General features: G+C 47.0%; 1 protein-coding gene across 1 annotated transcript in view; it reads left to right on the forward strand.

Annotated features, from left to right (window-relative positions):
- Window positions 1-222: 222 nt before the first annotated feature.
- The window catches only part of LOC121164762 (zinc finger protein 512), a 33055-nt gene continuing 16705 nt past the window's right edge, over window positions 223-16572 (forward strand). Inside the window, exons 1-2 of the mRNA XM_040992988.1 lie at window positions 223-302; window positions 828-886. Of these exons, the coding sequence (XP_040848922.1) occupies window positions 273-302; window positions 828-886 (89 nt within the window). The 5' untranslated portion in view covers window positions 223-272. The remainder of the gene's footprint in view (window positions 303-827; window positions 887-16572) is intronic.

Consider the following 16572-nt stretch of genomic DNA (forward strand, 5'->3'; position numbering starts at 1 on the left):
TCAAGACTCCAATCCCCGCCCTCTGCCCCGCCCTCAGCCCACTCTGGCCACCACCGGGGGCGGAGTCTCTGGGGACGGGGCGGGGGGGGAGGGAGGCTTGTCACATGACTCTATTCGGACCGCAGCCCCCCTCGGAAGCCACTAGGCGGAAGTAGATGTCGGAACAGGACTAGGCGGCGCCAAGTCCACATCCGGGAGAAGCAGGGAGAGCGGAAGTGGCGTTGGTCTGGCCGGAGCCCTTGGGTGAAACAGTTAGGCGTGGAGAGGGAGTGATGTCTTCCAGACTCGGTGCAGTCTCCGCCGTGAGTTTCTTTGGTTTGACCGTGATGCGTTAGAGCCGGCACTCGCCGCCCCTCGCTTTTTTTGTCTCTGATAAGGCTCGGAGTTGGTTTTCTCAGAACCCCTCGCAGGCCCCACCCTTCTAGATCAGAACCACCCACCCCCCATTATTTATCGACAAACAGCCCCCCCCCTCATTTCTTGCTGCCTGGCCCCACGGCCTAGGACTCAGTCCCTCCACAGATTGCCATTCGTTTCTGTCGCCGTTGTGTCCCCGAGGCCGCCCAGGTCCGTTGTCTGCTCCTCTCGGCCCCCCGCCCCCCTTTTTGAGAGCCTGCATCCGGGATGAGGCTTGGAGAATGGAGGAAGAGGGAGGCTCTGGCAGTGTCCCCGCTCGGGGCGGCACTCTGTGCCCGTGGAGAGGGTGGCCCCGGGAGAGCGGTACATCCCCGCTGGGCACGGGGCGGGGGCGTGGCGGAGGTGGGGGCGTCGTCTCTCGGCAGGTGCAGACGTGCCCGGCCCTCACGGATGTGCTTGTGGCTTGCTAGACTCCGGGACCCACATCCTTTAAGCAGCAGAGGAGCACGAGGATCGTGGGCGCCAAGAAGTAAGTGAGGCTGCTTTCGCAGGTCCTTTTTATCACTGTGTCAGCGGCGCTTCCCCGGGGGAACCGAAGACCGTGTGGTGTGTCTGTCCTCTCCCCGGCTTTCAAAATCGACAACCACGCAGTAGCTTTTGAGCCCTTAGAATGTGGCCAGTGCAGCCGGGGGTGGGAGGAACCGAATTTTTCATTGAATTTTAATTAACTGTAAGTAGCCACCTGTGGCTACTGGCTACTGGATTGAACAGTGAAGGTCTAAACAGTGGTGGGGGAGGAAGGAAAACATGTCTGAATCATAATGAAAATGGAAGGTAGGACTCGGGAACAGCCCTGCCTGTATGCAGACCTCCAGTTTGTGGTCATAAATATGTTGATGAAGTTGGGAAGGACAATAAAAAATGGCCAGAAGAAATCCTTTTATCTTCAAATTTCTTGACTGCGATTTTGGTTTATGATTTTGCATATTGACTGCGGTAAATTTTTTCCAGGGCTAATTATGAAAAAGAAAAGATGCTCATTAACTGAAAATTCTGGTGGACTCATTCATTCAAATAACGTTTGTGAAATGTCTGCTGTGTCCAGCTGCGTATAGTAGGTTGGGCATACAGATGTGAAAACAGAACAAGCTGTCTAAAGGAGGGGGAGGGATAAGCCCCCTACTGCGTGCCGTGTCAGTGTCAATGTCTTTCAGAGAGTTTTATAGCATCTTTGGGAAGGGGAAAGGGAATCAGATTGAGCAAGTTGCACCTAAGCAGAAGCTGGGAAGTAAGAAATGATGCATTTCACCAAGAGAAAGGATTTTTCAGAACAATGTGTGAGCAGCTGAAAGAAGTTAATCAAGTAGTCTTTTTGTGTGACTGGCATCGGGGATGAAGTGATTTTGCAAGATCATTTAGCCACATTAGCAGGGACCACATCATGAAGCACCATGTATGGTACAGTGTTGGGATTTTTTCCTGGAAAAAATTGTTTTCTCCCCTTCCCCCCTTTATTTAGAGGGTTCTGTTTTTTACTGTCAGATTTATTTTTAAGTACATCTTTCCAAGAACTTCTAGAAATACCTTTATATATAAAGAAAACAGGTGTATTTGGCACATGATTCTGAAGGTTGGACAATCCAAACAGCATGGTGCTGGTGTCTTGTGAGAACCCTTGGTTTGCAACACAACCAGTTTAAGAAGGACAAGGGGCAGTGTGCACCTGTCGGGTCACGTGGAGCTCTAGAGACTGGGCAGCAGGAGCGTGGTGTTGGCATTTGGTGAGGCACTGGCAAATGCCTCCTGCGGCACTGAGGATCACTGACTAGGGACAGCAAGGGTGCCTCCCATGAGGGTTTTACATGAGGGAATGACATAACTAGATATTGGTGTCTGTTCACTCTGACAGCATTATCAAGGATGGGTTTGGGAGAGTAGTAGAAATAGGGTTCTGAGATGATTACAGTAACCTAAGAGGAAAAATGAAGAATGTGTAGCCTGCGGAGCTGTTCCCAGTATATTTCAATAGATGGTGATAATTAAGCGTGTACGAGGTGAGGGAAGTTGAGGATTTCTGGCTTTGGCAACCTGGTGGAGATTGGAGTCCTTAACGTCACTAGGACTTTCTGAATGAGGAACAACATTCGGAACAAACATAAACAGGCTTGGGCCTTGGCAGGGCTGGTCTGAAATAGAGAGTTGGGAACTGTGAGCTGTGGAAAGTACAAGGAAGTATGATGCTTTCCTGTAGAATGTATTTGCAAGATTTTCTAGAGAAAGTGGTTAAAGCACTGTTTCTCAGTGTACACCAGTGGTGGGATGTGATACTGGAAAAGAGAGGAGGAAGGAGCCATGGAGAACCTAGAGGATTAGGTAGAATTAGAGAAGTTTACAGAGGACATTGGAAGGAACTGAAATCTCCTAATGAAATCTGAAGTTCCATTTTATCTCTGTAATCAAAGGGATGACTCCACATTATAAAGTCTGATAGTCAACTTTTTCTTGTTACATTACTGGGAAGGAAAGTTTGTGATTAACCTGCTAATGAATAGTTGTATGTCATGAGTTGATAAGTGGTTTTGTTGAATCCTTTAAAAGTTAAAGAAGGGACAATATTTTAAAATTAAAAAAAAAAAAAACAGAGGAGCTCATATTGCTGTGTTGTGGGTAAAGCTGCCACCAGCAGTGCTGTCATCCTATGTGGGAATCTGTACGAGTCTCAGCTCATTTTTTGATTCAGCTCCCTGCCAAACGCCCAGGAAAGCAGTAGAAGATGACCCAAGTAGTAGGAGACCTGCAAGAAACTCCTGGCTCCTAAGTTTGTCCTTGTTCAACTCTGATTGCTGCAGCCATCTGGGGAGTAAACCAGCAGATGGAATCTCGCTCTCTCTTTCTCCCCCTGCCTTCCTCTTTGTAGTTCTGACTTTCAAATAACAAAAATAAATGTTAAAAGTAAATAAATGAAAGCTCTATTGGGAGGGATTTCTAGATGACATGAGCTTCATCTCCAAGGTGTTAGTCATGTGAATTATATTCCTGTTGATTTCTTTCTCTGCTTGTTGGTATCTCTGAGTTCTTCCCTGATAGTAAAGAAACTCCTGTGCAGAGGGGTTACCTGGAACCTGACCAAGGTCTGTTAGTACTATCGGGTCTTCCCTTAGAGAAATTGTTCCCATGGTTTGGGTGGTGGGTTTTAGCCCCAAAGAATTGCCAATTCCCATTAAAATTTGTATGCCTTTATTGAGGTGTAATTAAAGTATATTAGACTGCACTGATGTACAGTGTGCACTGTGACCAGCTTTGTCAAGTGGATACACCTGTGAATCCATTATCACAAAGAGAAGACAAACATTTCCATGTTTTTTATCCTTTTATAGTCCATTCTTTCCTCTATTCTTGCCCTAGGCGCTACCAACCTGTTTTTTGTCATTATACACCAGTTTGCCTGTTCCGGGTTTGATGTAAGAGGAATCACACCATGTGTTCTCTTTCTTGCATGATTTTTTTCATTTAGAGTATTAATTTTGGGATGATGAGTAATTTTTAATGCTGAGTAGAATTCTGTTATGAATATGTTGTAATTTGTTTAGCTATCCTTGATTATTTTCAATTTTATAGTGTTACAATAAGGCTGATATGAACATTCATTTACAGGTCTTTTGTAATAAGACAAATGTTTTTGCTTCATAAAACCTAAATAGAATTTATTGTCCTAGGTTAGTTGGATTGTACAGCTATGTTTAATTTTTAAAGAAGTTGTTTTCCAAAGTGGATTTATTCTGTGTATTTTAGCTGATTTAGTGAATGTATGGTCAGTTTTTATAAACTTATCATTAATGATGTTGAGTATCTCCTTATGTGTGTATTGACCATTATGTATCTTCATTTTTGAAATGTGTATTTTTTACCTTTGACCCATTTAAAAAGTATTGTTTTCTTATAACTCTTCCATCTGCTAACTTACTCCCAAGTGGCCATAATAGCTCGTAAAATTGAGGCAGTCTAAAGTCAGGAACTGCAAGTTTTTCTCTGGGTCTCTCACATTGGTGGTAGGGGTTCAAAACCTTGGGCCATCATCCACTGCTTTACCCAGGCCATTAACAGAGAACTGGATGGGAAGTGGAGCAGCTGGGGCATGAGCTGGTACCCATATGGCATGCTGATTCTGCATGCGGCAGTTTTATATGCTATACCACAGTGCTGGCTCTGCTTTTCAACTTCTTAGTAGTTTGTTGTGTGTGTTTTTTTTTTTTTTAATTTACTAATTTTTATTTGAAAGACAGTAATACAGAGAAAAAGAAACTCTTTTTTTTAATACAGAGAGAAAGAACTTCCATCTGGTGGGTCACTCCACGGTAGGCTACAACAGCCAGGATTATGCCAGTTTGAAGCCAGGAGTCAGGAGCTTCTTTCTGGTCTCCAGGTGGATGCAGGGGTCCAAGCACTTGGACCGTCTTCCACTATTTTCCCAGATACGTTAACAGGAGCTGAAGTAGAAGTGGAACAGCCAGAACTTGAACTGGCACGCATATGGGATACTGGTGCCACTATGTTAAAGTGCCAGCCTCCTTAGTAGTATCTTTTAAAGGATAGCTGTTTAATTTATCCTTCAAAGGTAACTATTTTACCACTTTTTCCTTTTGTGTTTTGTGCTTTTAATGCCTCCTCTAATTGTAAAGGTTTTTTGTTTTTTGTTTTTCTTATTTTCTAGAAGTTTTATAGGTTTTAGATTTAGATCTGTGATTTATTTAGAGGTTTTTTTTTTTTTGAGAGAGAGTGGTGTATGGTAAAATTCAGTGTGTGTTTAATTTATAGATCCAGCTGTTGAAAAGGCTTTCCTTTCCTGATTGAGGTGCCTTGGCAGCTTTGTAAAAAATCAGTCGAGAGGTTGGAGTTGTGGCACCATGGATTAAGCTTAGGGTTAGGGTTATATGTGAGTGCCTATTCAGGCCCAATTGCTGTATTTTTTTCCAAAGATTTATTCTCATTGGAAAGGGAGATATATAATTAATAAAAAAAAAAAGAAGAAGAAGAAGATACAGAAAGATCTTTTGTCCACTGGTTCACTCCCCCAAGTGGCTGCAGCGGCCAGAACTGAGCTGATTTGAAGCCAGGAACCTCTTCAGTGTGGAAGCAGGGTCATAAAGCTTTGGGCCATCTTCTGTTGCTTTCCCAAACCAAAAACAGGGAGCCGGAGGAGAAATGGAACAGCTGGGACATGAGCTGGTGCCCTCACATATGGGATCCTGGTGCATGCAAGGTGAAGATTTAGCCACTAGGCTGTTGTGCCCGGCCCCAGCTGCTAAATTTCTTGTTCAGCTCCCTGCTAATGTACCTAGGAAAGCAGCAGAAGATGGTCCAAGACCTTGGGCCTCTGCCAATCCTGGCTGTTGCAGCCATTTGGGAAGTGAACCAGCCAGTGGAAACTCTCTGTCTTGGTGTGTAACTCTGACTTTCAAAGAAATAAATGAATTTTTTTTTTTTTTTTTTTTTTTTTTTACAAAATCAGTTGAACAGGTTAGGTATTTGCTGTAGCAGTTGGCACCTCATTTGTGGTGCTTGTATTCCATATGGAAGGACTCCTGAGTTACTGTCCTGGCTCCCTTCTGGCCCAGTGTCCTACCTAAGCAGAGCCTGAGAGGCAGGCAGCAGGTGGTTGAGTCACAGTCACCCACGTGGGGGCCACCCACATGGCTTTGTGGGTATTTGGGGAGTGAACCAGTGATCTCTGCCTATTTCTTACATTTTCCCTGCTTTTCAAATGAAAAATTAAAAAATAAATCAATATTTGTATCTGTTTCTGAACTTCCCATTTTCTGTTTCTCTGATGTTTAGAGTCTCAAAATCAGATAAGGTAAGTCCTCTAATTGTGGTGTGCTTACCAGAAGTCTTTGGTTTCTCTTTAATTCTTTTTAAAGGTTTAGTTTTTAAATTATTATTTTATTTTTATAATCTTTACATATTTGATTAGGGCACAAAGGGTCAAGGGCTACAGGAAAGTGGGTAAGAACATTGTTCCCACATTCTCTCTCTTTTTTTATCTATATCTGGGATAAGGGGGGTAGATAAAGGGAGAAGCCCCACCCAGCCTCCCACCCATCCCAGGGTCCCCAACGTGGGGCATGCTCCGAGGGCACTGCTCAAGTGGTTTTGATAGTTCAACAGTTCTGATTTGCTGCCAATCTTGCCGTTCCAAGCACGATGAAATGTCCCTAGAATCCACTGACTGACATAGACCACCTTAGAGTCTCTGTTGCCCAGACTTCACTGCCAACATGTGGCTGGGGTAATTGATCAATTTGTTCTGTCCTTCATCCTCTGTTGTGGTACCAGATGTCCTCTGCAGGTTCCGATGGACTGCCAAATCCTTCATGTGCATGTGGGTATGCTGTCCATTGCTTCGTCTGAGTCTCAGGAGGCTGAGCTTTGACACCTGCACTCCATGGTCAGACCATTGAACCTGAAATTCTCTTCATGGTTGGGGTTCTGAGATGAGCAGTTCAGTTGGAGGGATCCCCAAAGAAACTTCATTTGAGGTGATTCCAGACCTGATTTTTGTGTTTGCATTCCAGTACAGGGTCTGGTACAGTCGCCCCAATCAGCTTATGTATATGCTGGTGGTTGCAACTGCTGGGTCAGTTCTGTTTCTAGCCCTGACTTCCACTGGAACCAATGGGTGTTGCAGTCCAGCCTGATTCTGCCCAGCACACACTCGGCCCTCACATAAACCAGTGGGAGCTGCAGCCTAGTTGGGACAACCCACAGTAACCTCCACGAGGCCCGCCCTCTGTCTTGGTTTGCCAGTATGTGCAGCAGATTAGTCCAGTCTGTCCCACATCCCATACAGCTCTCATACATGTCAGTGGGCATTGGAGCCTAGTTTATCTCAACCAGCCCCACTATCCAGCCCACACACATGGTGGTGGGTGCATTTCTGTCCAGCCATGTCTGCCCCAGTCCTGATTTTTATTCTCTCCACTGGGAGTGGTAACCCAAGAGGGAGGAGCCCACTATTTCCCTCCTAGGCCACTCCCACTCCCAGATCATGCACTCTCCAGGTGGTTCTGCACATTAACTTAACAGAATTAACCCCCAGTACCAGTATCTGCCAGTTGATACTCTGGCAAAGCCCAACCAGCCCTCACCCACTTTGATTTGTTTGCACCAGTTGGAACAGTCAGCCGAGCCTGGATTTTCCCTGATCTAGCCCACATGAGGACCACAGGTATTGTAGCTCTGTCCAATTTGGTCTGTCCCCATCCCAACTCACACTCTCCAGTGGGAGTGGTGGTGCAGCAGGGGGACTCCTACACATTCCCCTTACCAGCTCTGCCTGTTCCCCGCCTGGGTCTCGTGTGCTAATTGGGTACCGCAGCCCAGTCTGGCATGGCTCACCTCGCCTTGGCATTTGCCAGTGGATGTGGTAGCCTGGCCCAGCCCAGCCCACCTCCAATTCCTGCTCACTCTATTGGGCGTTACAGCCTAGCCCAGCCCAGCCAGCACCCAGTCCCAGCTGTAATGTGTACTGATATGTTCTGTGATTGAACTCAGCCTGACCCACACTCCATTCTGGTACTCGGATTCGCCAGAGGGTGATATGAACTGCTTCAGCCTGTTCTGCCCCTGACCTATGCCAAATGTATGCTGGTGGATACCATTCCCTGACCTGGTCTGGGCTGTTCGCTATTGTGGTTCTTGTGCTCACCTGCAGGGACTGTGTCCCGACAGAATTTCCCAAGCCCTCCATCAGAATCTCTCATAATGTCAGATCTCATGCACACCAGTGGGTCCATGAGCCAGCCCTACTCAGTTCACCTCCTGTCCTGGCAGGAACAGTGACCTTTTCTGACTGGCCTTCAACCCATTCCGATTCTTACTGTTGGATGTTTCAGCCTAGCCAAGGCTCGTCCATATCCAGACTCAGCTCACATATGGCTCAGTAGGGTCAGAGAACTAGCCTGGTCCGTTTTACATCTACCCTGGTCCTCCAGAGCACCAGTTGGTGCTGGAGTCTAGCGCAGTTTGCTGCTCCCAGTCCCAATCCACACTTGTGCCAAGGGATACTGCAACCATATCCAGACCAGAACACAGCTGCCACTCCGGCTCCTGCACTCACCAGTGGGAAACCCATCCCAGCCAGGGTGTCTAACTAGCTCCCCAGTCAGGCTTGTTCCCAGCCATAGATTGTGCGTGTGCCAGTGATTGTTCTGACCCAGCTTGGCATAGCCCCTCACCTGTCTTGGCCTTTGCCTTAGATGCTATAGCCTGGTATCCCTAGCTCATGCAAACTGGTAGGTATAAGAGCCTAACTCTGCATGACCTGTGCTTCAGTGATTTCTGTTCTTGCTGGTGAGTTAAGGCTTGCCTGCCCAGTCTGCCCACTTCCATAACCAACCCACACATTAGCCAACAGTTGGAGCTACTTTGCCCAGCTTGCCCAACCCCAGGCCTGGACCATGTGATCATCAGTAAGAGTTTTGACCCACTCCCAGACCCAGATCTCATACATGCCAGTGGGTGTTAGTCTGCCCTTCCATCTTGGCCTTGTGTGAGCTGGTGAACATTGTGGCCCGGCCTGCCCCACCCCTTGTTTTAAGATGCACATGCAGGTGCTGCAGCTTGGATCTGCCCAGACTGTTCTCAATCCCTGTACCCATGAGTGATGTTAGGTTCCATGGTCATACCTAGCTCAGCCCATCACCACACCAACTCTTGAGCTAACCAGTGGGACTTGTATTTCCACAGAATTGGGCCCACACATTCCCCACAGAATCTATCCTGAGACCTGGTTCTCTTGTGTGCTGGTTAGTGTCATGGCCCTGCCTAATGTCACCTGTCCCCTGCCGTCATTCTGTCAGGTACTAGGATCTAGCCCTGCTAGACAGCTCCCAGCCCCAGCGTTAGCATTGGACTGGCCTGTGGTGGTCAGCATTGTTCAGTGGTAACAAGTCCTACACAGCACTCACATGCAGGCTGGTGTATCAGTCTGACCCATACAGATCATTCAGCCTCTCCCACCAGGTCTCAGCATCCTTGCTTACCTTCAAGTAAAGTGATCCTGCCATTGGGAGTTCATCATATTGATTCCTTACCAACACACACAGTGGCCTCATTCATGGATGTACCTAGGCAGCTATTCCACAACTCCCAAGAGCCCAGAGCTCACCACTGGATGGATAGCGGGTAGAGCCAGGCACCAGTAGACGCACCGGCTGCCCCAAACTCCAGACTCGCTCACTACGTCAGCAGTGGCTGTGGCCAGGGCCCAAAGCATTGAGTCTGACCTGGCTTGGGTGCTCCCAGCAGCTGCCATGCTGCTGGAAGTCCTTTCTACCCAGGACCCAAGGTCACACTCCCCTAAGTCTCTCCTACTGCACAATGGTGGCAGTGGGTGAAGCCAGGGCCTGCCTTTCTCCCAAGGGATTCCCCTCCCAGTGTACTTATCATGAAAAGAGAAATCCTCTGGGCCCGGGCAAGCCCAGGCAAGCCCAGGACTTGTTCACTGCATGGGAGTGGTAGCTATGGCCAGGACCCAAGCATTTAGCCTGACCTGGCTTAGGTGCTCCTAGCAGCCAGGCCCCTAGCAGCTGCCAGGCTCCTGGATGTTCTCTCCATCCAGGCCCTGAGGTTGAACCAAGTTTACAGAGGGATGGTGGAAAGAGAGAGAAAACTGTAACACCCCGTTCTTCACTCCCAAATAGTCAAAAGGTCTGAAATCGGGCCGGTCTGAAACCAGGTACCTGGAGCTTCTGGGTATCACACATGGGTCCATGGGCCCGTGAATGTGGACTATCTTCCACTGCTTTTCCAGGCATATTAGTGATGAGTTGGATTTCAACTTTAGCAGCTGGGACTCAAAACTAGTGACCATGGGCCTGGCGCCATGGCCTAGTGGCTAAAATCCTCACCTCAAACGCACCAGGATCCCATATGGGTGCCGGTTTGTATTCCAGCAGCCCCACTTCCCATCCAGCTCCCTGCTTGTGGCTTGGAAAGGCAGTCAAGAATGGCCCAAAGCCTTGGGACCCTGCACCCGCATGGAGGACCTGGAGAAAATTCTTAGCTCCTGGTTTCAGATTGGCACAGCACCGGCCGTTGCGGCTCACTTGGGGAGTGACTCTTCAGATGGAAGGTATTTCTCTCTGTCTTTCCTCTTCTCTCTATATATATCTGATTTTGCAATTAAAAAAAAAATCTTAAAAAAACTAGTGACCATATGGGATGCTGGCACCACAGGAGGAGGCTTAATCTACTATGCCACAGTACAAAGATATACAGAGAGGAGAGACAGAGAGGAAGATCTTCCATCCATTGATTCACTCCCCAGGTGACCGCGATGGCCAATGCTGAGCCAATCCAAAACCAGGAGCCTGGAACCTCCTCCAGTCTCCCACGCAGGAGCAGGGTCCCAAGGCTTTGGGCCATCCTCAATTGCTTTTCCAGGCCAATAGCAGGTAGCTGGATGGGAAGTGGGGCTATTGGGATAGGAACTGGTACCCATACGGGATCCCAGCATGTTCAAGGCGAGGTCTTTAGTGGCTGGAACACTGCTCCAGGCCCAGTTTGACACTTCTTGTCTGACTTCTTGACTGGGGAAAGCAGGTTGTTGCCTAGATATTGACCAGCTGTAACCCATGTTCCATATATTTCTGGAGCAGGAGTTGAATTTTTTTTTAAGATTTATTTATTTTTATTGCAAAGTCAGATGTATACAGAGAGGAGGAGACACAGAAATATCTTCCATCCAATGGTTCACTCCCCAAGTGACCACAGTGGCCGGTGCTGCAACGATCCGAAGTTAGGAGCCCAGATCCTCTTCTGGGTCTCCCATGCGGGTGCAGGGTCCCAAAGCTGTGGGCCGTCCTTGATTGCTTTCCCAGGCCACAAGCAGGAGCTGGATGGAAAGTGGAGCTGCCGGAATATAAACCGGCACCCATATGGGATCCTGGTGCGTTCAAGGTGAGGACTTTAGCTGCTAGGCCACGGCACCAGGCCCAGGAGTTGAATTTCTTTTAAGGTCTTTGTTTTTATGGATTATTGTCTTTTTATGGATAGTCCACCCTTTGTCTTAAACTTGGAGCATTGGTTAGGAGGATGCTGGGGTTAGCATCTGTGATGCCATTGAGTATGAGGGGTAGGAACCCATGAGGTTTGGTTGAGAATCTAGGGTCCGCAACAAGGTTGGAGTTAGAGTCTGTATGCCAGGGTGGCTGAGAAATAAATGCTGGTCATGGAGACTCCACAGCAGTCATGAAGCCTGGGTTCCTGATAGAGCATGAAGCCTGAACATAGGGGCTCTCACCCATTCTCCTTCATATTCGCAAAACATATCCAATTGAAGAATACTGTTACAATTTAGTGACTCATTCCTGGGCTCTGTCTCCTGATCATTTAGCTTGTGTAAAGGCCAAACAGTATTTTAAAAAAGAAGAAGTAGTTTTCCTTTTTAAGCTATCAACATAAAATTTTCCCAGTTGCTTAAAATGAATCCCAGGAGAGAGTCCCTGAGGACACTTGGGGTATTTTCCACACCGGTCTTTTAGTGGAGATTGTGATCTATTGTGAAAGGTTCAAAGGCTGGGTGTAATATCTGCAACCAGGGGTGGCCCTGTGAAAATGCAAGTGCTACTGGTTCTTATCCACCTGCAGGTGCAAGCAGCAGGGAGGAAAGACACACAAGAGATCAGAGAGGGAAAAGGCTTGCTCAAAGGAGGACAGACCACAAAGATGCCCCTGTGGACTCCTTCGCAGTATGGAATTGTTGTGCAGGAACCCTTTGAATCTGCACGGTGGAGGCAGGTCCCACCCGCCCGCTGCTGATGCAGAGGTGTGAGTTGATGTCCTGGGGAGGCGAGACTATAGAATAAAGAGATGAGGGCTGGAAGGAGTTCTCAGAAAGGATTAAACCAAGACCAAAAATTGCAGTTCCTGGAGTCAGTCAGTTCTACTCAGTTCTGCCAGAGACTGGGGATGAGAGGCCTATCTCATCTAGCACTGGCCAGAGAGATTAGGAGCTGTCGTGGATGTGGTAGGCTGCTCATACCATCCCACATGTGTCATTTGAACCTGTCCCATGTTGGGATCTGTAAAGATTGCTCAGACTGGAAAAACAAAAATAAAACTGTAACCAAGCAAGAAAAAAAAAAAAAAAAAACCAGACCCAGAGGAGTAAGAGGGGAACAAGATGGAGCTAAGCAAGGAGGAGAGAGAACCCCTGAGTGGGAGGGATGGGGGTGCTGGGAGAGCAGAGGAGAGCTCACCTGTTGCAGAGACCCTGAAGCAAAGGTGCAGGTGTCCATCAGTCCTCCCACTGATCTGGTCCCACCAGAGTTGCCAGGTATGTTGCCAACCCTCCTAGGTTCTTCGGCTCAGGTGCAAGTAGAAACTGACAGAAGACCAACACACAATTCAGATAACATTTACTGGGGCTTACTGCTCACGCAATGGAGATAACATGGTGGAAGGAGGTTCTGCTGCCTGGTTTTCCAGGGGCAGTGGAACAGGTACTTTTTACTTGGTACTCATCACTTCCGTCTCCACCCGACATGGCTCATCTCCTTCAGCACGTGACATTGTGGGGTGTTTTTGTTTTGTTATCTCCATTCTGCTATTGAACTTTTTTTTTTAAGATTCATTTATTTTTGTTGGAAAGTAAGATTTACAAAGAAAAGGAGAGACAAAGATCTTCCTTCTGCGGTTCATTCCCCATGTGGCCATAATGGCCAGAGTAAAGCCAATTCAAAGCCAGGAGTCTGTAGTTTCTTCTGGTTCTCCCACATGGGTACAGAGTCCCAAGGTTTGGGCCATCCTCTACTGCTTTCTTAGTCCATAGGTTGGGTGCTGGATGGGGAATGGAACAGCTAGGACATGACCTGGTGCCCATATGGGATTCTGGCGCTTGAAGGGGGAGGATTAGCTAATTGAGTCGTTGTGGTGGGTCCTCCTATTGGCCCTACTGCTGAACTTTATTTCAGATATATTTTTGAGTTCTGAAGTCTCATTTAGTTTTTTTTTTTTTATGGTTTCTGCTTCTTTGCTGATAAGTTTTACCTTTTTCTTCATTTCGTTTGTGTTTCCTTTTTTTTTTTCCCTTTAAAGATATGTTTATTTTAAAGTCAAGAGTTTACCAGGTGGCAGGGTATGGGAGGTGAGGGACAATGAAATTTCATCTGCTGGTTTATTCTCCAGATGGCTGCAATGGCCAGCTGAACAAGGCTGAAGCCAGGATCCAGGAGCGTAATCTGGTCGCCCGTGTGGGTGGCAGGGGCCCAAACATTAGAGCCACCGTCTGCTGCTTTTCCCAGGATGTAAGTAGGGAGCTGGAACAGAACTGGAGCAGCTGGGTCATGAGCTGGGGCCCTTTGGGGACAGTGGCACCTCAGGCAGCGGCTCTTCCCACCATGTCACACAATGCAGGTGCCATGTATACTTTCTTTTATATGTATTTTACTGTTTAAAGGGTTTGATAATTCCAACATGTAGCTCGTCTTGTTTTTGATGTCTGTTCATTATCTGGTCCTTTCAGAATTGCTCACATTTCTCTGCTTCTTTGTATGTTGCATACTTTTGTAAGTTAACCTCAGCACTGTAAATATTATTGATGTAGATTTGGGGTTTTCTTACTTTTGTGAATGTTGCTGATGTTGTTTTAGGAGACAACCACTTAAGTTTGGAGTGTGAATTATGTCTTGCTTTTTTAGGGCACTGTTTCGAAAGCTTGATTATTTTTGTGTTCTTTTTGTCTTTGCTGTGATAATTTGGGTTGTCCAGCACGTAACTCAAGGGATATTCTAATCATGTTTCTAATTATGTTTCAGTTCTCTGAGCTTTGGCTATTCAGATTTTATTTGTTTTTAAAGTCTTTCCTGAAAGTCTTTGCCAGGCATTATACAATTTTCCTTCTTTCCCAGTCTCCTCCCTGGGATGCCTTCACATTCTACCACACTCTGGCCCACAGAAACATCTTTTCCTGTTTGACAAGAAGATGGGATTTGTATTGCAGTCTCAGCTGCCCATGCTGCTCTGCAAGAGGGATCCACTCATTGCTAAGCCACAAAAACACAAATGGGAAACTCACCCCACAGGTGTCGTTCCCCAGGACTGCCCCTACACAATCCGCTTGTTTGCTTCTTAGAGTCCCAGTTTTGTAGTTATTATCAGCAGTAGGGATGGTCTGTGGTGACCTTGTGTACCATGCCAGAGCCAGGATTTCTCTGTATTAGGTTGGTACCAGACCTCATGTAGAGAGCCAAAGGTCATTCTTCACTTTTTGTGGCTTACTGACACCATCCGTCTCCACTATGTTTGTTGCATTCCCAAACCATCCCTTCCCTCTCAGAGGAAGCCGTGTTAACAGATGTGATGTTTGTCCTTAGAAATTTATAAATCCTGGTCCCGGCAGCATGGCCTAGCAGCCAAGGTCCTCGCCTTGAACGCGCCAGATCCCATATGGGCGCCGGTTCTAATCCTGGCTGTTCCACTTCCCATCCAGCTCCCTGCTTGTGGACTGGGAAGGCAGTTGAGGACGGCCCAATGCTTTGGGATCCTGCTCCTGTGTGGGAGACCTGGAGCAAGTTCCTAGCTCCTGGCCCTGGATCGGCACAGCACCAGCCATTGTGGTCACTTGGGGAGTGAATCATCGGATGGAAGATCTTCCTGTTTATCTCTCCTCCTCTCTATATATCTTTGTAATAAAAATAAACAAATCTTTTTTAAAAAAGAAATTTATAAATCCTTTTAACATAACACAGTTTTCCACATGCATTTGTTTTTAATGTGCTGAAATAGCATTGTACTAGTGAGCCTGTCTCGTTTATGATTCGATTTAGTAGTATGGTTTTTAGTTATGTTTATGGCATCAAGGGTAGAATTGGTTTGTCACTTCAGCAGCTAACTGGTATTCCATTGTAGGCATCTACCACAGTTTGTGTGTGTGTGTTTTTTCCCCCTTCTTTTTTTTTTAATTATTTTTACTGGGAAGGCAGAGAGAAGTAGAAAGATCTTCATCTGCTGGTTCACTCCTCAACTGGCTGCAACAGCCAAAGCTGAGGCAATCTGAAGCCAGGAGCCAGGATTTTCTTCCTGATCTCCCACATGGTGCAGGATCCCAAGGCTTTGGACCATTCTCTGCTGCTTCCCCAAGCTAGAAGCAGGGAGCTAGATGGGAAGTGGAGCAACCAGGACATGAACCAGCCCCCTATAGGATCCTGGCACTTACAAGTAGAGGATTAACCAGTTGAGCCGTTGAGCCAAGTTCAGTTTATGTGTTTTCTTTCTCTCTCTCTCTCTCTCTTTTTTAAGGTTTATTTATTTTAATTGGAAAGTCAGATATACTGAGAGGAGGAGAGACGGAGAGGAAGATCTGGTCGTTGATTGGCTCCCTAAGCAGCAGCAATGGCTGGTGCTGCACTGATCCGAAGCCAGCAGCCAGGAGCCTCTTCCTGTTCTCTCACCTCGGTGCTGGGTCTCAAGACTTTAGGATGTACTGTTTTCCCAGGCCACAAGCAGGGAACTGGGTGGGAAGCGGGGCGCGTAGGATTAGAACAGGTACCCATATGGGATCCTGGTGCAATCAAGGCGAGGACTTTAGCCATTAGCTACTGTGTCTGGGCCCAATCTATGTGTTTTCTTAAGCTGGTCACCACTGTTACTTCCAGCGCCCTGTCTTACAAGCCAACTTCCATTTGTAGTTCTGAGCAGAGTAATATCTACTTCTGAGAGTATTAACTTCGCTCTGGGAACTTGTCTTCTCTACTACAAAACTTCACCTCTCTGCTACAAAATGTTACAGACAGCCCACCTCATTTCTTGTCTGCCATGGCAACAAGTTGTCTCTTCTCCCTTTGTTTATTCTGCAGTGTGGAGCATGTTAAGCTCAGCAGCCACAGTAATCCTGGTAAACTCCGAATGTAAAGCAGATATGTAGCTGGGCATGGGAAGTGCTGGGGATTCTGCTTTACTGCATCTTAAGCCAAGCAGAACGTGTGGTTCTTTGTAGTCACTTGGTAATATTTGTTATTTGACACACCCACTGGTCTCAGATGTGGCAGCTTGAACCTAACGACATACCAGAATTCTCTGACCAGCTTACCTTAGGCAAAAGAGCACCCTTCCTCCAGCTGTGAAGTTTAAGTATTTTATTACCTGTAGAAGACAGGGCGTCAGGGTTAAGGGATAAAGCGAGGGAGAAGGAAGATGGTAGGATTTGGTCCTGCA

Source organism: Ochotona curzoniae, unplaced genomic scaffold (assembly GCF_017591425.1).
Source record: "Ochotona curzoniae isolate NIBS_2020 unplaced genomic scaffold, NIBS_Ocur_1.0 contig_883, whole genome shotgun sequence".
Lineage (NCBI taxonomy): Eukaryota > Metazoa > Chordata > Mammalia > Lagomorpha > Ochotonidae > Ochotona > Ochotona curzoniae.